We start from the raw sequence: 25,423 nt of genomic DNA, 5'->3' as shown, positions 1-25,423 counted from the left end.
TTCCATCGGGCAGGAGATACAGAAGTCTGAGAACATGCACAAACAGATTCAAAAACAGCTTCTTCCCCGCTTTTACCAGACTCCTAAACGACCCTCTTATGGACTGGCCTCATTATCACTACATCCCTGTATGCTTCATCCGATGTTGTTGCTTATGTAGTTACATTGTGTACCTTGTGTTGCCCTATTATGTATTTTCCTTTATTTCCTTTTCATTTCATGTACTTAATGATCTGTTGAGCTGCTCGCAGAAAAATACTTTTCACTGTACCCCGGTACACATGACAATAAACAAATCCAATCCAATCCAATCCAATTTCTATTGGTTCTTGCTACGATTGTAGGAGTGTTGATTGGTTTACAGAGTTCCTTAAAGTTGCCAAAACCCACAGGGACTTCAAGGATTTGGTACAAACCATTTGCTCTCTGACACATGGGCAATAGTCTGCTTAGATGTCTCTAATTCAGGGAGAATGAGCAGAGGCAAAGCAGAGCATGAAATCTGATGAAAGCAGGAGAGGGAGGCAGACTCTGAGTACGAGGCCACTCTGGGCGTTCAGCAAGCAGCTCTCCTACTTCAGCCTGTGAGAATTAATGGGTGCATTCTTCTGTCCTCTCCATTGTGTTTGGAGTTGGGAGGAGTGGCATTTAATCTACTGTTGCACTGAGGCTCTGTATTCCAGGAGAGCTGAACACATTTTATTCCTTCTCAGCTTTGTGAGATTCCAGGCTTTCCCATGGTGCAGCCAATCATCGACTATAATCACATCTCTTTGCATGGTGCAGTTGGTTTACAGAGTTGCAACAGAGAGAGATTCAACTCCCTAAACAGAGATGTATTACAACCGAGAGAGATACAACTCCCTCAACAGCCAGCTAGTGAGCGCCCATGCTCAATGTAACGTGCAGGTCAATGCCTGCTGTCCTGGCAGCAGCCATGATGCCCTTGCTCCGAGGCAGTCCGCTGTGCCAGTTGCATTTGAGCCACCATGACAAACCAGCAGGTAGCTGGTTTGCTGGACACTATTGGCTGACTGGTGGAAGACTGCTGATTTTCAGGAGGTAGGTGGGGTGAGGGGACTGCAGGTGGCCTTGCCGAATGATGACTTGAGCATCACTTTAGACTGCACCATCTGAGTGGTGGGAAGTGGGGTAAGGGGGTTGAAGGTTAGCAGCATGGCTTGAGGGGTGGCAGTAAAGGCACTGTTGGAGAGTCAGTAGTGGGAGGCTGAAAGCTGACATCCTAAGACAGAACAGCAGGCAAATGCTCCGTGAGGCTACTTGAACTCCCTTGGGGTCGGCCCTTGGCAATACCAGTAATCTGGGGGTGGGGACACAGGTTGCTGGAAAGCTGAGAAAATCCGCAAGCCCCTTTGAACACCCACAGTTATGCAAGCAGTGTGAGATGGAGTACCGGAAAGCTGAGCCTACATGTTAGCTGGTTGAACTTCCATAGGAGCAGCTAGACATTGGATGGCATTTGCTTGAGCTGAAATGGAAGCTGCGACATCAGCCATCAGATACTCATAAAGGGTTAGGATCACAAATGTGCAAATGATTTTGGTCACCACTGTCATGCTGAAAATAATGGGCTACAGCTTTGTGCAAGGCCCTGTGTAAAGTTAGTGCTTGAAACTTCTGACTCCTTGACAATGACTGTAGCCTTTGTGCCAGGCCCGTTAACGCAACAATTATTTCATTACGCTTACCCATCAATCTCCTTTAGTGGACTTCCCCATTGAAATCCTTATGCAAGTCCATTGGAGTAGCATTCACGTGCAACCTTGCCCTCCAGCAAGTTGGCATCTGTGATACCATTATGCCCTATCCTGACTGTAGATAAGTTGTGCCCAATGTCTTTCCTCAAGTACACACAGGATCAGTATCTGGGGTGAATGTGAGAATGCGTGACATTGCTTCTTCTTCATCACTGTCTTGCTACTCATCCAGTTCGTACTCCTGGACCACACCTGGGAAATTTGCAGTTCTTGGTATCTGAAAGGAGAAAGGTGAAAGGTTAGGCTTATGTTAAGGGAAGAAGTGGGTGGGAGGGTCGGAGGGACCAAAAGATGCACATGTACAAAATCTGCAGCCTGTAAACTGAAAGCGATTGTGGGATGAAGCAGAGTGGGACTTGAGAACGATGATTGGATATCAGGATTCAGTCAGCTTCAAATGTTTCGGCAATGACCACTCCATTGATGGTGGGAACTGCCTCCCCCATTAAGGTAAGGTCAAAGATGGCCACTCCAATGATGGTGGGATCTGCCTCCTCCATTAGGGTAAGGGTATGCAGCTGCCACCATACACCCCTCCATTGGTTGATGCTGTTGCCTCCTGTTGTACACCAACTAGCCCTGCAAGAGGGAGAAAGTGTTTACGAGTCCGGGGCAATGTGGTTGGGTGATGTAGCAGTAATGACTGAATAGCTGGCAATGAGTGAAAACTCAGAAGCTTGCAGCAGTGTTAAGTGTTTGAGGGGGATGTGTGAGCTATGTATGCTCAGTAAGAGTTCTGATTGATAGAAGCTGTTGGTAGGTGAGTAATGGGGTGAGGGGGTGATGAATTGAGCAGTGCCTGAGACGACTGGTGCAGTTGGTGGGATATGGCATTTGAAAATGAATGAATTGACCTTGGCCGCTCATGTGAGATTGCTGAACTTCTTGTGACACTGCATCCAGGTCCTCTCAGTCCTGTAGTGCAATAATTCAATTACAGCACCCGTTCTGACCAGAATGCACATCCCCTTTGAGCGTTGCAGGCTGATGTAAGCATTGAGCCACACAGCAGCACATTTAGTGCTGGCTTCAGGAAAATGTCATGCAGTTCAGCAGCTAGCAAAATGTCTGTGTACTGCTTGCACTGGAAGCAAAGAGGAGGCCTTAATTAAGCATTGTGATACCCTGCTCAGATTCACAAACAACAGTTCAAAACAACTGTGCTGATGTTAGAATACATGTCGAACAAGAACACCAGCTGGCTGAGCTTTATCTTTGTCACTTAGTACAAATCATAGTTTCTTGTACTTGTTTCCAGTTAATTACTCAACTGTAACCAATTGGTTTCTGTCAGAGCTTTCTAGATCTTGCCACAAGCAGGCACAAATATGTCCTGGGTGTCATGATATGCAGACATGCAGATAATGATATACAGACAGGCACAAACAGGCAGCTAATGAACACAGAGAACAGAACATGACCAATGAGAAGGCAGGAGACTCAGGGGTGGTATCTCACTATAAAAGGCACGAGTCACTCACACTCCGTCTCTTTCCACTGATGAACATCTACAGAGTGAGCCAGGGTATATGTACAGCATCACACCTCCAGCAAGTGGCTAAGAGCTAGTCTGGTTCAGTCAGACAGAGTAACCACACTTAGGTTAGCAGAGAGTTGAACTCATAGAGAACTGTGCCAACGGTGCTACTGGTTCAATAAATCAGATTGAACTAACTTCAAGGTCTGGAGTATCTTTTGGTTAAAGCTGCATCCAGCTGCATCCTGTGTTATCCCAGAGTACATAACACATCACTGGGGGTTATTTAAGCACAGCAGCCTCTGTTTACCATGGATTCCTTGTCATTAAACATTGCGGGCTCCCGAAGGGAACTTTACATTGTACGCTAAGGGCGGAATTTTCTGTTTATGAACCTAATTGTTTGGTGCGTGGGTTCTGCGACGTGTTTCCCACTGCTCGGAATGGCAGGAAGTCACATCCGATCCAGCATTTGCAAGTTCATTAATTATTCACAGCTGAGTCTCTCTCCGAATCACCTGGCGGATTGGGATCTGATTCGTCCACACTGCTGTTACCTGACGGAGTTGAAGGTCCAGGCAACCCGAGCACACACATCTCATTCTCTCCAGTCTGCCACTTTTCAGGAGATGTCTGGTGATCAGAGAAAGAAGGTAGGAAGCCAGAAGAAGAAGACTCCACCTCACTTTTGCCCTGTGCTCTCAAGGCCCAGATAAGGATACACGTGCATAGGGATGTGCTTTGTCCCAGAGACAACTCCAGAAAGCACACCAGTCTCATGTCGATGGCCTGGGACACCACCACAGAGGATGTCGGTGTGCAGGATGAGGTTCAGCCGGACACCTCGGGGACCTCCACTTAGGATACTCCCAAGGGTGTCCAGGTGTTCAGAATCGCCTCTGCCTGTGGCCCCATGCACTTCAGCTATTCTGGCCGAGAAAGGTGCATTTTTCCCAAATAGCAAACCCTTTTCAAGCTGGGAAAATCCAGAGAGCAGAACCAGAGAACGTCCACCAAGTTCATAAGGACATAAAGACGTAAGGCTGTAGCAATTAGCAGGCTGATTCCAACTCTGCTGAAGATGCCAGGGCTTGCACATAGGTGTAGGGGTAGAAAAGTTAAGAAATACTAAAATTGCTTTTGTAAGGTAATGTACTTCATTGCTGGACCTAATGCAGTTATATTTCAATCATCACTCTGGATTAAATGGGAAAGCCTCCAGGATATCAAAGAGATGCTGCTTGCAATCCCCTATTTCGCATCACGAGCATTTTTTAATGCCATGACTCATGACATGTACTACCATTATGACATGTCACTGAGTAAATAACAGAATCACAGGATTTTCACGGTGCTGAAGAAGATCATTCCGCCCATCCTGTCTGCATTCGGTCAGAGAAATCTATTAATGGTTCAAATTTAATCCAGGTGAAATCACATTATCCTTGCACATGCACTGTTTATATTCATGTATGCACATTATATAACTGAAAACAAAGCAGAGTTACAGGAGTTACAGTGAGCAGGATGTCAGACTTCTGAACAACATTACTGCTTCCAATTGGCAAAATACCGACTGTACATCAGACCATGAATGGCCAGGAAAACTGTAACAATTCACTTAATTTCAGTTGACTTACAAAGGACAATAGTCGCTTTCAAGAGGGGAGCAAAATGTAATTATTATAGTGAATGTGAACTGAATCACACAGGTGCAAGGAACAGCTGCACCAATCTGCTGATATAATTTTGTTATTCAAGATGTTGTGCGTGGGAGCCACAAAGTTGACGTGTTACCAATCATCCACTAATCACTGAAAAAGTGATGAGTTTGCAGGAAAGCAACCACTTTTTGGCATTTGGCAGTGGTTAAATTAGCTCTATTAACTAGTTTATCTTGCAACCAGAGTTCTCATTTTCAAGAAAGCAGTGGTCACTATTTCTTTAATTCCACATTCCATTTGCTCTAATTCAAAGCTACTGTGAGTGGTGAGTGTCAGCCTCTCTCAGGAGAGAGAGACCAGAGTTAACATAAATCGTGGATGATCTTTATACTCAGCATGTATGTAAATCCCTCCAAGTATGGCTGCCTTCCATTGTGGTGTCATACATTTTTTTTAGGTATTGAATAGTTATTGAGTATTTAGTCTGGGATCAGAAGGCATAATCTCAGAGTAAGGGGTCACCCATTTAAGTCAGATATGAGGAGATACTTTTTTGATGTGGTATGGAGACAAATTGCTGACGATTTACATTGAGAAGCAAAGTGTTTAATTTTTAACATTTTAAACAACATCTTCCTTGAGCAGGACAATTCCCCTTTAAGTGGCCGTTACCACATCTGTAGCACATCATGACGTTGTCTCTCTGACTCATGAGTGATGTTCGCTCATGCGCAGACTTCTTCTGTTGAGTCTTGCATTTCTGAACGAACTGTGCATGTCCCGAGTTGGGATGTCCGCGCGTAAGATAGCTGCCGTCCCAAACGTGCTTCTTTGCTGCCTGCGACACCATTTTAACATTCTCAACCACATGGTGGATTTTCATGCCTTTTCTTGTGGATAAAATTCCAAGTATTGGTTTTTGCTCAATTGAAATGCACCTTTTGGCAGCAATTTTTAAATCATTTTGCCTCAATAGAGCTTCTCTTAGACTTTCGTCAGTTAGCCCATAAACAATCTGATTTCTGATTAAACAGTCGCGTAAATCAGCAAAATTACAAGTCTGAGCTAGAAGTTTAAGATCAGTGATAAAGCTAGTGATGGATTCTCCATTTCTCTGTAAACGCTTGTGAAACCTTAATCGCTCCAGAATTTAATTGGTTTGCATTTTGCAATGATCATCAAATTTTGCGACAATCACTCCAAATTTGCTTTTATCTTCGCCTTCAGCTAATATGAACGAATTATGAATTTCGATAGCTTGCTGACCTACCAGGGACTTGCCAGGGACAGAAGCAAAACCAAGTGCCTAGCTTCAGAGGCTGCATTTAAGTCATGAGCTTCTAACTAGAGCTGTTTAAATAACTTCCAATTAAGATTTAAGTTACCGGTAGTCTTCAGATGTCTGGGAGCCTGCACTTGGTCCATCGAATCGGTTTCCTGTCGAGAATCTATTTGCTGCGACGACTTCCACAGTCGAACAGTCAGCATCGGAACTTTATCTTTTCTTTTTCAATCTTTTTACTAGTTGTTCTTAAAGCTTGTTTTTACCTGGTGCCATGTTATACTACTGAATTGTAATATAAATATTACTCTTTTGTCTTGCCGAGTTGTATTGAATTCTGATGACAAATAGTCGAAGTCTTCCAGACGATGACAAATTATTTATTGAGTAATATAATAATATGCTTGTGAGTTCTTTCACTTTAAAACTTTGACTAGTAAAACAAATAAGTAAGTTTAGATTAAACTAACAATTATGATAATACACTGTACTCTGACCTGCTCACGTCTACACTCTAGCTGTTCTCCACACACACTAACTGAAGAAAGAGCGGGAAACTCCTTATATCGCTCCTGTTAGTGTTGCCATCAAGTGATCATCCGTCTGTACTTACTTTACCTTAACTAAACATGTATTAACACATACAGAGATCACTACATTGCCAATGGGTTGAAACTTTCAGTGCGATCTTACAAGATTAAAGGGTCCTGAAAAGTCCAGAAATATGCAAAAAACTCAAAAGAAAGTAATGAAAATGTTCACAACTTATAGTATCAGCTCACATCAAACTCTCACCTGCTAATCGCATGGGCAACGTAAAATTAATCTCAATTAGTCCTCTAATCCTTTTAACTAGCTTCTTAATTGTCGGCAGGTGCGCATCCGACTTATGCCCGTTGATTAAACTAATGCGTGAGTGGACAATGATGCCGGAATGTGCGCCTGACATCTTCTTGTGCGATTTTGCATGCTTTCGCCTGGTCACGTGCCCGCACCTTGAACACAAAAGTCTGACCCGGATATTATCGATCCCAGAACAGACCCTAACAGTGAATAGGATACTGGAATCTCAATATTTTAGTTTATTTTAATACCGTGCGGAAAGAATGATTCACTCCAGGAGTGATTGCATGAAAAAATAGGGCTTTGGTATTTCCAAAATAAAACCTTTATTATAACTGCAATACTAAACTTTTAACTTCACATCTGAAAAAGAACAACTTACAATTACCCCATAAAACAACAGTACAATTTCCCATTGAACAACAAGAAAAGAAAAATACAGCTCTTAATCCAGTTTAAAATTAGAGTCATCGAGTCATAGAGGTTTCCAGCATGGAATCAGGCTCTTCTGCCCAACTTGTCGATGCTGCCCAAATTTTACCACTAAGCTGGTCCCAATTGCCCACATTTGGTCCATATTCCCCTATACCCACCTTATCCATATAAATATCTAAATGCTTTTTAAAAGATAATATTGTACCCGCCTCTGCTACTGCCTCTGGCAACTCATTCCAGACACTTACCGTGCTCTGTGTGAAGCAATTGCCCCTATGGACCCTTTTGTATCTCCTACACCTCCCCCCCAGCATCCCATGGTGATTCACCCCTACAGAGGGACCCCCATCCCCAGCCGAGGGTCCCCCACCCTTCGCCAAGCACTGGGGTGGCAGGCCTAGCACCCTCGGGCTCTTTGTCTGTGAGCAAAGATAGTTACTCACCTCCTTGGATCCCCACAGAAGCCCTTCCGACAAGTTCACGATTTTCAAAAGGAGTACTAAACGGCACCAGTGTGAGCACTTGCTGGGGAGGCCGCTGAATCACAGGAGGCTGTTGGATATGGGGTGGCTCCCATTAGTTGTATGGAAATAGGCCTGAAGTGGTGATAATTGTTTTCTCGCCTCGCTATGACGAGATTTTGATTTCGGCTATGGGAGTGGGCCCTTTGCATCACCAACTGTTTGGTGCCTGTCGCGGTTCTTGTTTCGGCCTCTCCTGTTATTCACTGGCCACATTTTGCTCGAGCAAGAACACAAAGCCTGTTAAAATTATTGAGGTTGCATGTCGCCCTATTGACTTCCAGTGGCGGGTAACCAACTTAATACTTGCAGTTTTATGACTGAAATAGATCACAATTTTCTTCCCACTCTAGTCTTGACTTGTACCTAATGCCCCGTGATACGTACTAGCCCTGTTCTTTCCTTCACTCCTTCATTCATTCCAACGTGGCTGAAAAATATTTTATTGCTCCACTGTCGATAATGATGGGCTAAATAAAAAACCTCTGGTAGTGAGCTGGAAGAAAGAGTATTAACGATGGGAGGAAGGGATGAAAGTAGAAAAGGGATTTTAATTTTTAATCTTCCTCCGTGTTCAGATTTTTTTGAACCAAAATAAATCATCAAGTAATCCCTTGTGGTACACTATATAACATGCTTTATACTTTGAATTATCCAAGGAGAAGGAGGAGGCATAGTAAATAGTTTAGCTGGGAAAAGAAAGTTGCCACGGAACATTGATTAAATAAGTGGCAAAACTGTGGCAGACGGAGCTCAATGTGGGAAGTATCTTTTTTTGTTTCATGAAGAGCGATTGAGCCGATTAGGCCTGTACGCGTTAGAGTTTAGAAGAATGAGAGGAGATCTAATTCAGTTATATAAGATGCTAGAGAGGGTTGACAGGATAGACATAAAGCAGATGTTTTACCTTGTTGGTTATTCTAGAATGAGAGGCCATGGGCCAAAAGGTCACGAAGTCCCCACGCTCGCCGGAAAACCGGCGAGAATCACTTTGAACTTTTTCCTCGTAAGTCCGGGATGATTCTCCGTTTTCCAGGGGCAAGCGGGTCCGTGCAGGCGCGCGGCAGCCCATCTCGGCACGGTGCCGCCGACATGGCTAGCCACACCGGGCCCGCATGGAGTAAGGTATGTCCCCCCACACATCGCGATGGTCCGTCGATCAGTGGCCCCCGATCGCGGGCCTGGCCAGCGCTGAGGCCCCTCCAGAGTCAGATTCCCCCCACCAGGACCGCCACCGTGGTCACGGGTCCCAGCTCCCACCGGGTGGTACCACATGTAAACCATGGCAGCGAGAGTTCGGCCGTTCGACCGCGGAGAATCGCCGCACGGGGCTGTTCCAACGGATCACGACTGATGCCGCGTTGACCGTGCGCGCGGGACTGGGGGGTCCATGGTGAATCGCGGAAGCTCCGTCATGCTGGATTTCCGGCGTGATTGGCTATTCTCCGTCCCCGCGCCGGGCGTGATTCCGGCGCGGAGGGTCGGAGAATCCCGACCCATAATTTTAGGCTAAGCAGTTGTCATGTTCTTGTCGGATGGCCTGATTTATACTACAAGAACACTGTAGCTAAAGCTATAAATGATTTATTAACATTAACTGTGGGTCAAATATATACAAAACAACAGGTGAACAACAGTATGAACATGCACAAACCACTATGTCTCTCCCAACTCCCTAGTCAGTTTGTCAGTTGACTCTAACATTCACTTATGTACCAATGAGACTCCTAGTGGTCAGTCGGTGAATTACAACACAACCATTATATCACTACAGCAAAGACAGATTTAAAACAGAAATGAGGAGGAATTACTTCACTAAAATCTTTGACCATGTGGAATTCTCTACCCCAGAGTTCAGTGGACGCCGAAACGCTGAACAAATTTAAGGAGAAGACAGATAGGTTTTTCATTAGTACCAGGATGAAGGATTATTGCTTCACTTTTAGCCTAGTTTTTTGACCTCCTAGTCATCGAATCGGGAGATGACCAGGTTCTCCCTGGTTTGATGGCCCTGAAGGACTTGTTCGACGGCCTGCCATGCCAGCTCGGGGTCCATGGTCTGGTTCATCCTGGACACGGTCCTCGTCCAACAAGGCCGGCTGATCTTCCCCCGCCTCGAGCATGTCGCCCCACTGCTGCACAATGTTGTGCAGGAAGCAGCAGACCACCAAAATGCGCACGACCCTCTGGGGGCTGCATAGGAGAGCCCCACCTGAACTGTCCAGGCAGCAGAAATGCATATTTAAGTGTCCAATGCAACGCTCGATGAAGCGCCTGGTTGCTGAGTGAGCGTAGTTATAACACAGGTGTTATCAACCATGACTTCAGTGGGTAGGCCTTGTCACCCAATAGCCAACCCCTCACCCGAGGGAGGGCCTCAAAGGTTCCAGGAACCTCCGAGTGTGGCAGGATGTATGTGTCATGCACACCGTCTGGATATCATGAACATGATGTGCATCTGGTGATCGCACACTAACTACACATTCATGGAGTGAAACCCCTTCTTGATAGTGTTGAGCATCCCGCACATGTCATACCTCAAACTCCGGAATGAGCCAGAAGCATAAATGTTGAGGGCCTTTGGGAGAGGGTGTGCTCCTAACCCTCGCGGTGCCCGGTCGCTACTATCTGGCACAAGTGGTACACTGACCTTGGTGAGACAGAGTCAATGGCAGCACCCGCAGACCGGAAGCTCCTCGAAGGACAAGCACCGACAGTAGTACACATGGCTTGATGTTGTGCTGCCATCGTATCCCCTCCTCAGCCTGGTGGTCGGCTGGCACTTGAGCCTCACCAGTTAGCCCCTGCTGTTCTGGGTTAGGCTCCTGTTGTACAGGGTCTTGCCTGGGCTGGTCCTGGTGCTCTCGCCACCAAGCATCCATTACAGCAGCAGCAGACAGGTCAGTAGCGAGCATGGCAGGTTGAGTTCCAAATTCCATTTCTGTGTGGGAGGAGGGGGGAAAGACAGAGACTGTCACCAAGGTGATGCTTCCCTTCACCATCCAAACCCCCCCAAATTACATGGTCAACCTGAGATTGACTACTCAGTTATGCTCCCATTCCCCCCTACTCAGAACCTCCCGCCCCACTCCACCGTCCACCCCCAACCTCGACCCCACCCCACAGCCCATTCTGGGTCATGTACTTGCCACTGCAGCTCTGTCCCCATCAGTGACTATCCCGGCCCTTGATGTGCAAAGTCTCTATCCTTACTATCGGTCCCTGCCAAATGGGGTACCGATCGTTTCCACAACAGATGTTAGCGTAGAGCTTTGCAGAACCTGTCCTGGTTCTCTTGGTGGGTCTACTGGAGGTGTCCTCATTAAGTAAGCCTTGTGCCTTCCCGCCAGGACAGTGGCAACTGGTTGTGTGGTGGAGATGTTCCTCCTGTGCAGGCATGTGGCTCTATATTAAGAGATTTGTATGCGGGCATGTTCTAAAGATTGAGGTCACACTAATGGATGTGTATCTTTGCTGAGAGCTTGGCTGCAGTGTGATGTGAGCCTTTATTTAACGCTGAGTGGGCCTGTCTGCCACAAAGGGTTCCAGTGGCCTCCAGTGCAAGTGTATTTTGTGTGTGGTAGCTCTGTTAATCCCCGTCTGTTGTGGAGCTGTGCATCAACGGAGCGCAATGAGGAGTCCCAACACCTGGTGGTCCGGTGATTGAACATGGCCCTCATCCCCCTGATTATACAGCTGGTACATGAGGGTTCTAGATGGGCGGGGTTGATGGATCTCTACCTGATCAGGAGACATACAAAGGACAATACAGCACAGGAACAGGCCCTTCGGCCCTCCAAGCCTGGGCTAACCATGGTACCTGCCTAAACTAAAATTGTATGCACTTACAGAGTCCGTATCCTTCCATTCCTACCCTATTCATTTATTTGTTTAGATGCCCCTTGAATGCCGCTATCATACCTATTCCCACCACGTCCCCAGACAGCAAGTTCCATGGGTGGGATTCTCCTCCCCGCCGCGCCACATTTCTGCTCCGACCAGCCGGTGGGCTTCTCTGTTATGCCAGCCGGTCAAAGGGGTTTCCCATTGTGGGGCAGCCCCACGCCATCGGGAAACCCCCGGGCGCCGGCATAACGGAGAATCACGGCGGCGGAGAATCCCGGCCCAGATATTTCACACCCTCTGTATAAAAAACTTGCCTTGCATCAGTTCGAAACTTATCCCTTTAAACCTATGTCCCCTAGTACTTGACTTTCCTACCCTAGTAAAGAGCATCTATCACTCTGTCCATGCCACGCAACATCAGAGCATTTCAAGGATACTAGCAGCAGTCAACAGTTTAAACAGTCAGGAGCCTGTCAGTAATATCTAGATGGTGAGATGCTGGTCCTTTACAGCAGCAATGAGAGGTTCACCAGGGCACCCCAATTCCGAGGGGGTCACCCTGAGTCCGCACTCTTACCACTAAGTCAGTTCCCACTTGTCCCAGATCTCCAGGTATACACCCCCACAGCAAGCAATTTACAATGTAAAAGGTAATTACATCCTTGTTCCCCCTCAAAGACCATGGTGACAGGACCCCGTTTGTAAATACTTGGACCAAATCAAGCCCGTCTGACTCCTGGCTGGGTGGGGTGCAGCGTAACTGGGGGGGGAGATTTGGGCTTCCAGCCCGTCAATGCACGTGAGCTGTTCCCATGTTACTGCCAGTGGGTCGGGACCGGAGACTGAGGCCGGGTCTGCCGCTCGCCGCTGATCCTGCTTTTGGACCAATGTGGGATTCTCCTCCTGCAGCATTCACGATCCTAATGGCGGGGAGTGGAGAATCCCGCCCTCTATAAATATGCAACAGCTGCCACAGAAGACTGCCTCCTTAGTGTGAAATCAAAATTTAATTTCCTACCATGCACAAAATATTAACACTTTTATCTTTAACATTACACTGCTCTATCCGGGGGTATAACTTGCTATGGTTGATGCAGTCCTGGATTAAATGACACAATGTTTAATTGGCTCTGTTTCGTCTTCTCCATATTGACAAATATATGCATTTTAAATTAAGCTGCCCCTCTTGAGTCTCTGGCATATCTTAGTCTCTGGGGTAATCATATATTTTAATAGCTCCCAAGAACCACCACGCTCTTTGATGTAGGAATAGTGAAGCTTCAAATACAATTTCATGCTCTGAACTTATCAGTTCCATTCCAAGCCATGAAGGTTTCCAGTCACTGGCACAGCGTTGGTAATTATAAAGGGCTTTGGCAGAATGACACTGTTATACTTGGCCCAGCTGTAGCTGTGGTTACAGGGTAGCAATCTCAATCTGCTGCCACCCCAAAAGTCCTTTATCCAGATTGTATAGCAAACACTTCTACAGCCAACAATGTGCATTAATCTAGCACCTTTGATGCAGCAATACTTCCCAAGAAGCTTCACAGGAGTGGTATCAAAGAAAACCTGACCCCCAAGCCCCAAAAGGAGATGTTAGGGCAGATGAACAAACGTTTGGCCAAAGATTTAGGCTTCAAGGAGCGTCTTTCATAGAATTTACAGTGCAGAAGGAGGCCATTCGGCCCATCGAGTCTGCACCGGCTCTTGGAAAGAGCACCGTACCCAAGGTCCACACTATCCCCATAACCCACTAACTCCACCCAACACTAAGGGCAATTTTGGACATGAAGGGCAATTTATCATGGCCAATCAAGGAGGATGTGCAGACTCCGCACAGACAGTGACCCAAGCTGGTATCGACCCGGGGACCCTGGAGCTGTGAAGCAATTGTGCTATCCACAATGCTACCATGCTGCCCTGTCTTGAAGGAGAAAAGAGAGGTAGAGAAGGCAAGATGTATAGGGAGGGAATTCCAGACCTTTGGACCTGGGCAGCTTCTTACATGTCCGCCAACGGTGGGTGATTAAAATTGGAAATGTTTAGGAGGCCAGAATTAGAGGAGCAATATGTCGAAATATGTAGGGCTGAATGAGGTTAGAGAGATAGGGATGCCAAAGTCATGAAAGCAAGGATAAGAATGTTAAAATCTGGAACCAGTGCAGGTCAGTGATGGTAGGGATGATGGGTGAATGGGACATGCCGTGAATTAAGATGCAGGCAGCAGAGGTTTGGAAGATTTTCAGTCTATGGAGGGTGGGAAATGAGAAGTCAGCCAAGTATGCTTTGGAATTACCATGCCCTGAGATAAAAATGGTGCAAAAACTATTCAAAGGTCAGATTCTAATATAAGTTGCAGTCAAAGGAAGGCATCTTTAACTTGTACACCTTCACAACGGCAGTTTGGAATCCACCCATTCCCGCTCCGCAGCAAAGACTGATATTATAAATAATTACAGTAGAATTGGCCTCTTGATTTGTGGGTCTATAATTCATTCTGCTGTCAGGCTATGGAAGTCAATTTTGACAATATGGATACAGGAATGTGACTTTTCCCCACAGACCAATGTTAGGAAAACAAAGGTAGTTTTAAGGGGTTTACATTTGTATTGGTAAACATTAGAGATAAGGTATAGTTTTAAGTGGGACTAATTTCATGTTTCTGTAGGAGGAAGGGTAAAACCTATAGTTAGATTCATGCTGGACAAAGGTGTTTATATGTTTGGAGTTGACCGTAAGGTAGCAGTGCTAACCACTGTGCCACCGTGCCGCCTAAGCCAAAGAAATCTTGAAGGAGAAGTACCCTTGTGCCGGGTAAGTGAATTGGTCATGCCCATTTGCCCCCGAATTGGATGGCACAGTAGTTAGTTAGCACAGTTGCTTCACAGTCCCATGGTCCCAGATTCGATTCCTGGCTTTGGCCTCTGCCTGTGTGGAGTCTGCACATTACATTACATACATAGATCCATATAGAACATACAGTGCAGAAGGAGGCCATTCAGCCCATTGAGTCTGCACCGATCCACTTAAGCCCTCACTTCCACCCTATCCCAGTAATTCAATAACCCCTCCTAACCTTTTTGGTCACTAAGGGCTATTTATCATGGCCAATCCACCTAACCTGCACATCTTTGAACTGTGGGAGGAAACCGGAGCACCCGGAGGAAAACCACGTAGTCACGGGAGAACGTGCAGACTGCGCACAGACAGTGACCCAGCGGGGAATCGAACCTGGGACCCTGGCGCTATGAAGCCACAGTGCTATCCACTTGTGCTACTGTGCTGCCCATTCTCTCCTTGTCTGCGTGGGTTTCTTCCAGGTCCTCCGGTTTCCTCCCACAAGTCCCGATAAACATGCTGTTAGATAGTTTGGACATTCTGAATTCTCCCTCTATGTACCCGAACAGGCGCCGGAATGTGGTGACTAGGGGCTTTTCACAGAAACTTCTTTGCAGTGTTAAAGTAAAACGTACTTGTGACAATAAAGATTATTATTATTCTAAAATTGGAAAAAAGTAATTGGGTGCTCTAAATTTATTTTAAAAAAACTAATCAGTGACTCTGTTCTTCACTGGTTCATTGAAATAAAATCTGAGTCACGTGACGGGATTCTTGGTCGCGATCTTCTGCTTCGCTGGCAGCGCACTCACGCCCGCGGATTTCCCGACGGCGTGGGGTTGGCCACAATGGGAAACCCCACTGACCGGCTGCTGGGACGGAGGATCCCGCTGCCGGTTGGGGCGCCGCACCAGAAAACGGGTCTGGCGGGACGGAGAGTGCCGCTCCTTTGAGCCAGCATTCCATTCTGGGATCTTCTTGACCAGTTATAAAACCAACTGGGATCGTAACACCTGCATTAAAAAAGTGTCAATTATATTTTAAAAGTCTTCAAGTGCATCTTACCTGTTTGTTCAGAAATACATAGATAATGGGGTTGTAGACAGTACTGCTCTTTGCAAGGACCGATGGGATAATACTAGCAGTTGGTGAGACCAAGCCAGGATGTCCAAAGGTAGCTACAAGTGCTACAATTCCATAAGGCAACCAGCAGAGCAGGAAGCAGACCACCATTAACGTCACCATGAGCAGCACCCTGTGCTCCCTTGCACGTCCTATGGAAGGGCTGACCCTCGCCTGTCGAGACAAAGCATAGGGGAAAGATAGCTGAAGGATATAAAGAGTTCAGATGCAATACAAAATCTATTTAAAAGTAAGCTGGAGCTTGACACAGGCCCGACATTGATTTGTCGGAGGAAACCGGAGCATCCAGAGGAAACCCACGCCGACACGGGGAGAACATGCAGACTCCCTAGTCTCCGGTCCTGCACCACTTGCCTTAGCGGTCTCCTCGCCTCTTACCAGCGGGAGCTTGCAAACAACTGATATGCATTCATTAGAATGCGATTAACGGGCTGGAAGACGGAATCCTCCCCTCCCCACCACTCCCCCCTGTAACCATCTCAGATGGCCACCTGCAAAGGACCATGGGAATTATGGCCAACCCAGGACACAGACAGACTCAAAGCTTGTGTGCGTATTTGCAACCCAGATAGCTAGATGCAATTGAAACCCCTGCTCGTTTGCATTCTAATGGCCCATTACCACAGAACAAAAGAACTCTACTCAGGTAACCGATACAGATACAGACTAACCGGCGCCACTCCCTTTACTCAGGGAGCCCAAACAGCCAAGGTCAATGACCGCTAAGGACACGCCCAGCCATCAAGGCACCCGCCCCTTTATTGGCCAAAATCGAAGGCAGTGATCGAAGCCTGTCGAATTATTGGGTCCAAGTTAAGGATCGACCCAAAGAGCGCGAAATCCCAGAGGGATAAGAAGAGACACAGCCATGTGCTCGGTCTCTCTTGGATCCGGCCTATGCCAACCCAAGTGCAGCATAACGACCAGACAGACAAGTTCAAGACCAACGATTGCTACCAGACGGATGTGCCCAGCAGAAACAGAGCCACTTCTTCCACCCAGCCACGCAAGATCCAGACAAAGGCCTTGTCCATCTGCATAGTGCCGGTTGCCCTGATGTTAAGTGTAGGTTATTGTACTTGTGAGGTGTAGTTTAACTTGTAGTGTTTTGTGTTGCATGTCGAAGTAATCCTTGTGTGTCAATAAACCACCTTTGAACTTGAACTGACTAACTGGCTGTGTGGTCCTTTGATCGATATCCGGTCAAGCCTTGTGGTGGTATCATTTGATACCTGGCGACTCTAAAGAGCATCATTATTAATTGGCAACACCCCCATAATGCTCTGACCCCCACAGCGGGAACTCCAGCAGGTGGCTTTGATGTAAGTATGTCCAGGTGCAGTCCTGGTGCAATGGACCCCTGAGGGGGAGGGGGTCGAGGGAGTCAGCCCATTGCTCATGTGCCCATCTACTGCTGCCAGACTGCAGAGGGAAAGTCCCCCAAGAGTTGTGGGGATTGGATGGGCTTGGGTTGTGGTTAAAGGGTTGTTCCTGGAACCCTCCCTTGGGATGTGGGTCCCCTATTTGGATGGTCCCTTCCATCCCTGGGAAACCTGGAGATCATTCTTAGCATAGTGATCTCAGGTAGCCCTCTGTTCAAGATATTCATCCTGATCTGACCTGTTTAAACTCTGAAGTGGCCTTTCCCTTTGAATTGCTCTGTCTGGCAGCTGATGAGCAGATCAGACAGCTCAGTGAAGAATCAAGTCAAGAACATTTTCCCTTTCCGCACATCTATTCCCTCAGACCTATGCATTTGAACCTGTTGCTTTTTGAAGTGTCGGAGCCTTCCGAGAAATCTCTCAACACTTGAAAAGGCTTGAAATCCCCTGGGATCCTTCACAGTGCAATACATTTAACTTGCCTTTGATTGATAGCTTTGATTGACGGCTTTGATTTACAGCTGCCAGGAGTTGTTTATTTATCTTTCCGTTCACACTTGAATACATCTGAAGTACCTTCCATTAATCCTAACACAATATTTATAAACATCCTTTTTCTGATTGACAGCTGCTGACCACTTCATCATTGCTAAGTGTTTTCTGCGGTTAGAAAAGAGGAAGTGAAACCAATTAGCAGCTTTGAAGTCAGTTGATTTTCAGGTTGCCCAGGTCTGGCAGGGGCAGTCCAGGCCTGGGACCTTCACCTCAGGAAAGGGTCCTGGATCAACTTTTTACCTACAACCTTAGGCCACCCAGCCCCCAGGACCTTTGAGGACCTTTCCTCTGTAGCCTGACAGTGGCTCAAGGACACAGAAGCAAATGGGTTAAACCCTTTGACCATACTCAGGGTCCAGTGCGCCAGGCTAGGGTGTCACTGCCATGGTGTCAATGTCATGGTGCCAGGAGCAATGCACCATTGGCAATTCTAGGATCGAGGCCTTAGGTGGGGACTGAAGTGTGTGGCAGCGGAAGGAGGGCCTGGAGGAGGGGTGGTGGGGCCGGTGTAGTGGGAGGGGGGGCTGAGGTGGGTGGCTGAGGGGGTCAGGTGGGAGGGTTGGGTAACCTTCAAACATAAGTGGTGTGGGTGGGGGTGTTATTTGCATGGTGACAAGGGAGGATACCCCTCCTTGACGAAGGGTTGTGAGGGCTCTCTTGTCAGGGGGGTGTGGGGTCAACATTTGGATTGTGGGGGGGCGCGGATCCTCTCCCAGAACTCCGGGATCGGGGAGCCCGTTCAAAATGTCAGCCTGACCCTAGTATCTGCGGGGAAACTGGCGTGTTCGGCACTATGCATATTTTTTCATAGTCTGACCACGAGAATCCTACCCCAGCGATGCTCCTCGCACCAACGGGACACAGTCCCGATTCTCCACGCGTGGGAGCACTTAGAATCTTCAACGGAGAATCCCAGCCAATGGCTTACTAAAGAGTTAAATTATGGATAGTATTAGATTACAGGAAGAGGCTTATATTGTTACACAGAACAGTGGTAAACCTGAGTATTAAAAAACAGATTTGCTAAATATTTTTACAATATAAAGCAAGGAGAGTAACTAAAGCAACTGTTGGTCCCTTAGAGGCAGAGACGGGAAGAATGATAATGGGGGATGATAGAGGCATTGACAATTATTTTGTGTCTGTTTTAGAAAACACAAGTTACACATTAGAAATAGAGCATAACCAAGGAACTAATAAGAATCAGGGAACTTTAGGCAATTGTTACCAGCAGAGAAAAAGTAAACTTGAGGGACTAAAGGCTAACAGGTCCCCAAGCCCCAATCCCTAAGGCCATCCTAAGGCTCTAAAAGAGATGGCTGCAGAGATAATGGATGCACTGGGGATGATTTTCCAAAGTTCCCAATTTAATAGTTTAGCTCAGTTGGCTGGACAGACGGTTTGTGATGCAGAACAAGGCCAGCAGCGCTGGTTCAATTCCCGTATCGGCTGAGGTGATTCATGAAGGCCCCGTCTTCTCAACCTTGCCCTTGCCTGAGGTGTGGTGGTCCTCAGGTTAAATCACCACCAGTTAGCTCTCCCCCTCAAAGGGGAAAGTAGCCTATGGTCATCTGGAATTATGGTGACTTTACTTTACTTCAGATACAAAATAATTCTAGAATGGTGCCAGCAGATTGAAGGTTAGCAAATGCAGCACCATTATTCAAAAAAGGAGAGAGACAAATCAGAGTTAGCATGACGCCAGTCTTGGGGGAAAAACTGGAGTCTATTATAAAGTAAGTTTTAAGAATGCACTTGGAAAATGATAGTATGATAGACAAAAGCAACTTGGCAACAAGAGGAATCATGTTTGACAAATTTATTAGAGGTTTCTGCGGATGCAACTAGTAGGATCGAGAAAGGGAAATCAAGAAATGTAACATATTTTGATTTCCAGAAGGAATTTGAAAAGGTGCCACACAAAAATGTAATTTTTGAGATAAGGGCTCATGGAGTTGGAGATCGCATATTAACGTGGATGGAGGATTGATTCATGAAATCCCGTCTGGTCCTCCCCAACTATTTACGGGAGATAGGGTTCCAACTTCAATGCTAGAACCTCAGCTGACAGCAGTGTTAAGCAGTGAAATAGGGTGGTACGACCCGCATTGCACAAGATCTTTGTCCTTTTTCAGGGGAAGGGAGTTCGATGCCTTCCGCAGCGATGCAGGAAGGGAACCCTGGGCCAAAGAGTCATTGAACATGCTCATCAGTAACGGAAGCAGCTGGTCTGCGAACTTCAGGAAAAATTCCACTGGGAACCCATCAGGCCACGGTGCCTTCCCTGTTTGCATCTGTCCTATCACTGTTTAGACCTCCTCCAGACCCAGTGGCACCTCCAGCCATTCCAGCATTTCCTTCCCCACCTCGGGAACTCCAGCCCTCTAAAACCTCCGTCATCTCCAACTCTTCCTCCGTATGATCCAACCTCTAAAGACTCTCATAAAAGGCCCGAAATGCCCCCTTCATTTTATCCAGGACGGAAACCAGCCTGTCTCCCGAGTCCTTTGGCTGGATAATCCCCCAAGAGGCCACCTGCCACCTTAGCTGGTGAGGCAAAAGATGGCTGGCTTTCTCCCCATATTCATAGGTAACCCATCTCAGCCGCCGCGCCTGGCGCACGGCCCTATCAGTAGACAGCAGGACAAACTGCATTTGCAGCTTTTTGCTGCTTGCCAGGAGTTCAGGGATTGGGTCATTCGAGTATCTACGGTCCACTTCCATAATGTTATCAGCTAACTTTTGGCGCTCCTTCCTAGCCTCTAAACCTATCATAGAATAGAGGGCAAAGCCATCCCGTTCCCATTGAACTCCATGTACTTATCTACGGCTCTCAAAATCCGCCCACAAACCTCACATACACCAAAAGCTCCGCATCCAACGTCATTCTGTATGCTGCGTTGGGCCTGCCTCCAGCATTAAATCTATGAAATGAAGAGTACGGTCAGAGCTGACTGTAGCTAAGTATTCCGCCTTCCTCATCCTGGGAAGAAGGGACTTGCCCATCAAAAAGTAATCTATCCTAGAGAACACCTTGTAGGCTGGGGAGAAGAAAGGGACTCCTCACCCCAGGGCACTTGAATCGCCACTGGTCCACTCCCCCTGCCTCCTCCATAAACACCAACAGCGCCCACCCAACATCCGAAGGGACCTACGACTTTGGCGTGGATTGATCGAGTCGTGGATCTAAGACACAATTTAAATCTCACCCCAGAATCAGTTGATGAGTAGCTAGATCTGGTACCACCACCTTATAAACATCACATTATCTGAGTTCGGGGCATACATGCTTACCAAGACTTATCCTCAGTGTACCTGTGACCATCCCCCCGATCAGCCATCACCCTTTCCGCTAGGAAGCGGACCCTTTTATTGATGAAGATCAGCACCCCCCCGGATCCTACTATCAAAGCCCGAGTCGAATGCCTGGCTCACCTGGTCCTTCTGAAGTCTGGTCTCGCAGCTGCACAAGGGCCTCCTGTAAAAATATCACATCGGCTCCTAGATTCTTCAGGTGAGAGAAAACTCTCGCCCTTTTCACAGTTCCACCCAGACCCTGCACATTCCAGGTAACTAGCCTTGTCGGGGGTCTCTCACCCTCCTTTTCACCTAAATCAGCCATTTCCACTGTGGGGAGTCACATCGTCCTCATTACGAATTCCGAGGTTCCAGTCCCACCTAAGATGGCCACCAACCCCCCCAGAGGACAGGACAAAGAAAATCCCCTGGACATTGTTAGATCTCTGCCTCCCCCTCCCCTCCTCCGTCACACAGTAATTCCCCCCGCCTACCCCTTGCGCTGGCAGAATGCCTGCCACCACAGCTAACCCCGTCCCTCCCCTCGCCAAACAAAGAAGCTAGACTCATTGAACCTCTTCTGACCAGGTGCAGCAAATCGCAGCCCCTTCATTCCCATTCACTAGCCTGCACCTTCTTGCTAGTGAGATATCCCCATACAGAGCTGTAGCCATCTGGGATGGCCACTTTCCGATTACAAAATGGAAAGATTGCAGGGAAAATGGACAATACTAAGAAAGAAAGCAGGTGCAAGGTCTGTCTGTTGATTGGTGCCGAAGCTCCCAGACAAGACCGATACTGCAAACCATTTCCATACTAATGAGCCATCCCCGGGAACAAAAAGGCAACATTTAAGTAAACAATACCAAGACAGACACCCCGGGGCCAGAGGAGACCAGAACAAAGCAGGCCAACGGCCACCTAGGACACGCCCAGCAATCAGGGCACCCACTCTTCTATTGGAGGAAATCGATGAGAATGATTGGGAAATGGCCCAATTAATTGGGGCCAAGTTCAAGGCCCGCCCAAAAGCGCGCAAAGCCCCTTTTGGGTATAAGAAGAATCTCCCAAGAGAGAATCGCTCTCTTGTGGCTCCGGCTCTCGCCAAGGAGAGACCTGCCCAACAGCAACATCAGAACAAGTAAGTCCAAGGTCAACGCATGCTACCAGGCAGACGCTCCTAGCTGTTATTCTGTACCAACTCGACCCCAGTAGCCTCAGAACCGAACAACGGCCATTGTTCCTCTGACTGAGTGGGCACCCAAAGCTAAGTATAGGCTTTAGCAGTAGTGATAGTTTAGTTTGTAGAGTTTTGTGCATGAGTATATTTGACTGTGTGTGTAAATAAATGAGCATTGATTTTGAACTTACTAACTGGTGTATCGAGTCTTTGATCAGTATTCGGTTTTGAACCTTGTGGCGGTATCGAAAGATACCTGGCGACTCTAGAGCGAACGTAATTAGAATTAAGGAAGACGACCATATTGGCCGCCATCTTCGGAGCCAAATTAAGAGAAACACAATTAGCAACAGGGTCCACACTCAAAAGGCAACAGAAATCAGAAACATAATCCCCTTGGCCCATCTTACATGCACAAGTGCCTGAAGCCCAGCAACCTTGTAGTGTTTTGTACGGTTCGCACATTATCATTTTAGTTACTACTCCCAATTGCTTTGGCCCCCTCACCTGAAGGAAATACCCCTGCTGTCCAGAAAGCAAAGAATTAACACACAGTACCATAACGTCCTCAACAAACCCTTCCTGTCCTGCTCTTCAAAAGTTCCATTCAACCCTCCTCAGCCGAGTTCCAGTCCTTTCTCCTTAATGAAGGCCTCTGCCTGCTCCAGCGTGTCGAGTAGTAATCTTTCGATTCCATCGCGGCCTTCAGGAAAGAGAAGGGAGAGAGGTCGATATTTAGGGAGAGAATTCCAGATTTGCGGACCTACGCAGCTGAAGCCATGGTGAACAGAGGTGGAGCAAAGGAAATCAGAAGAGTGCAAGAGGAAATAATTGTAATGGGCTGGTTTAGCACAGTGGGCTAAACAGCTGGCTTGTAATGCAGAACAAGGCCAGCAGCATGGGTTCAATTCCCATACCGGCCTCCCCGAACAGGTGTCGGAATGTGGCGATTAAGGGCTTTTCACAATAACTTCATTGAAGCCTACTTATGACAATAAGTGATTATTATTATTATACCACACGGAGACTGGGGAGGGTGTAGGAGATTAAAGCGAGTGGGAAGAGTGAGGCCATGGACGGAAATGAGCACAGGGATGTGGTTTTTCAATTGAGGTACTGCTGGGTTAGGTGGCAACGAAACGTTCCCTTTCCTGAAGGATATTTTATGAATCTATTGGTTTTTCTGACTTCCTTCATGACATCTTAAAACTAAATCTATTAAGAAGAAGCAGGTGTCACGAGCAAGCCCAGCATTTAACACTCATCCTAACTGCCCTTGAGAAAATGCACTGCAGTTTGCAGGCTCTAGATACACCAACAGAGGTTGTGGGGAGGAAACTCTTTTGGCTGATCAACAGTGAAAGAACAGCAATATATTTTCCAAGTCAGGTGCCAGTTTAGCTCATTTGGCTAGACAGCTAGTTCATGATGCAGAGTATGGCCAATAGCATGGGTTCAATTCCTGTACCAGCTGAGGTTATTCATAAAGACTCCACCTTCTCAACCTTGCCCCTCACTTGAGGTGTGGTGATCATCATAGAATCATAAAATTTACAGTGCAGAAGGAGGCCATTTGGCCCATCGAGTCTGCACCATTTTAAAAAAAAAATTCTATGATCCTCTGCATAACTCGCCACCAAACAGCTCTCCCCACCTATATGCCCATCTTTGGTGAATTGCAATATTTAAAGAACGTATCCTTCTTACTGTTTCTTTATGATGTACCCCTGTTGACTTTAGTTGAGGCAGTGTGCTCAGATCATGTCTGAGATTCTATTTTATTTCCTGCCAAAGACTGCTCCACCTGCACTTGCTTAGGTGCAGATCCGGACCTTGGGACATAAAAAAGTGCGTCAGGTACTAGCTGAGGGAGGGGGCAATGGGTGAGAAATGGAAGTGTTTGGAATGGAATTCCCACTTCTATGTCCCTATGTTCTATTTCAACACACAGCTGGATTCTCCGGTCCCCCAGCCGCGTGTTTCTCGGTGGCGCGCTGTTCGCTGGTGGCAGCATTCTCCTTCTCAATGAAAGTCCCAGGTTAGCAATCAGTGTCTAGCTGAGCACCTTACACAATCCAGACTTCCCACATGGCTGGCTGTGCCATCAGTGCTGCCCATGTCCATTTGTGATTTGCGAATCACCAGCTGCGAACCTGACTAACTCCCAACGTGGACCCACTGAAGAGCGAATATTTGTTTTGGTGTGCGATTGTCCGTCCCGTCATGCTGCATCTCCAGAAGGAACAAGGTCTTCTGAGGAATCGTCTTGATTTCTGTTTTTGACACCTGCTGTACACATGCAAGCATTGGTAGGCAAAAGGAATACAGAGCGTTTCCCAGCCGTGTGTTTCTTAGCGGCATGCCGTCCACTGGTTGCAGGATTCTCTCTTCCCGCCGGTTAGATTTCCCATTGAAGCCACCCCATGCCACCAGGAAACGCATGGGCGGGGATGCGCTGCCAGCGGGAAAAGAGAATTCCAACAGCCAGAGAATTCCGGTCATAGTCTTGAAAGTGACCAGACTCAATCTTCTCACAATTAATTTATTGATAAAACTAAGTCATCATAGGTGGGTCTGAGACATTTGACACTCTGCCACGAACTATCTGCGAGCTTCATAAATCAGTTTGTATCTTCAGGGCATCCTCCTCTGCATCAGTGAGCTGGACTATATATGGCTGTGAATCCCCAGTCCTATCCATTCCCCGCATTTTGTTGTCTCTTCTGAATGAGGGAGCTAAATAGACCAGCGAGTGGGTGAAGTTGAGTTATTTAGCCGATGGATAAAGCACATTCTTTGAGGGTGCCCATGAAACATATATACCACATTGCAAAAATAAATGGGGAGGTGATGGTGAAAGTGAAGGCTGGGTGCTGCATATTCCCTGACCTGGTCAAGCAGGTAAACTCTTTCCTGCACTGAATCCAAGGCTGGCCTTAGTCCTGTTCTTCCTCTCCTCAGCTATTTCCAAACAGGATTTCCTGGGGGTGGTGGGGGAGCAGCCGTTTTCTTCCTCCCATTGATGGGAATGAGTATGCCCTCCCTGCTACTGACAGCACCCAGCAGTAATTCCAGACATGCGTCACTCAATTTAGGCTCCAATGGGGTGAGTTGACAACCGTCATTTTCCCACACAATTCCAAACCCGAACCTCACTTCCCTGACTCCAACATGTGTGG

The 25,423-nt window shown here is 47.1% G+C and overlaps 1 protein-coding gene across 1 annotated transcript in view; it reads right to left on the bottom strand.

Annotated features, from left to right (window-relative positions):
* LOC140389047 (pinopsin-like) overlaps positions 1 to 25,423 on the bottom strand; it is a 161,993-nt gene that overhangs the window by 23,654 nt on the left and 112,916 nt on the right. Inside the window, exon 3 of the mRNA XM_072473207.1 lies at positions 15,753 to 15,983. Coding sequence (XP_072329308.1) covers positions 15,753 to 15,983 — 231 coding nt within the window. The remainder of the gene's footprint in view (positions 1 to 15,752; positions 15,984 to 25,423) is intronic.

This window comes from Scyliorhinus torazame, chromosome 14 (assembly GCF_047496885.1).
Source record: "Scyliorhinus torazame isolate Kashiwa2021f chromosome 14, sScyTor2.1, whole genome shotgun sequence".
Classification (NCBI taxonomy): Eukaryota; Metazoa; Chordata; class Chondrichthyes; order Carcharhiniformes; family Scyliorhinidae; genus Scyliorhinus; species Scyliorhinus torazame.
This window is presented reverse-complemented; position numbering and strand designations above follow the sequence as displayed.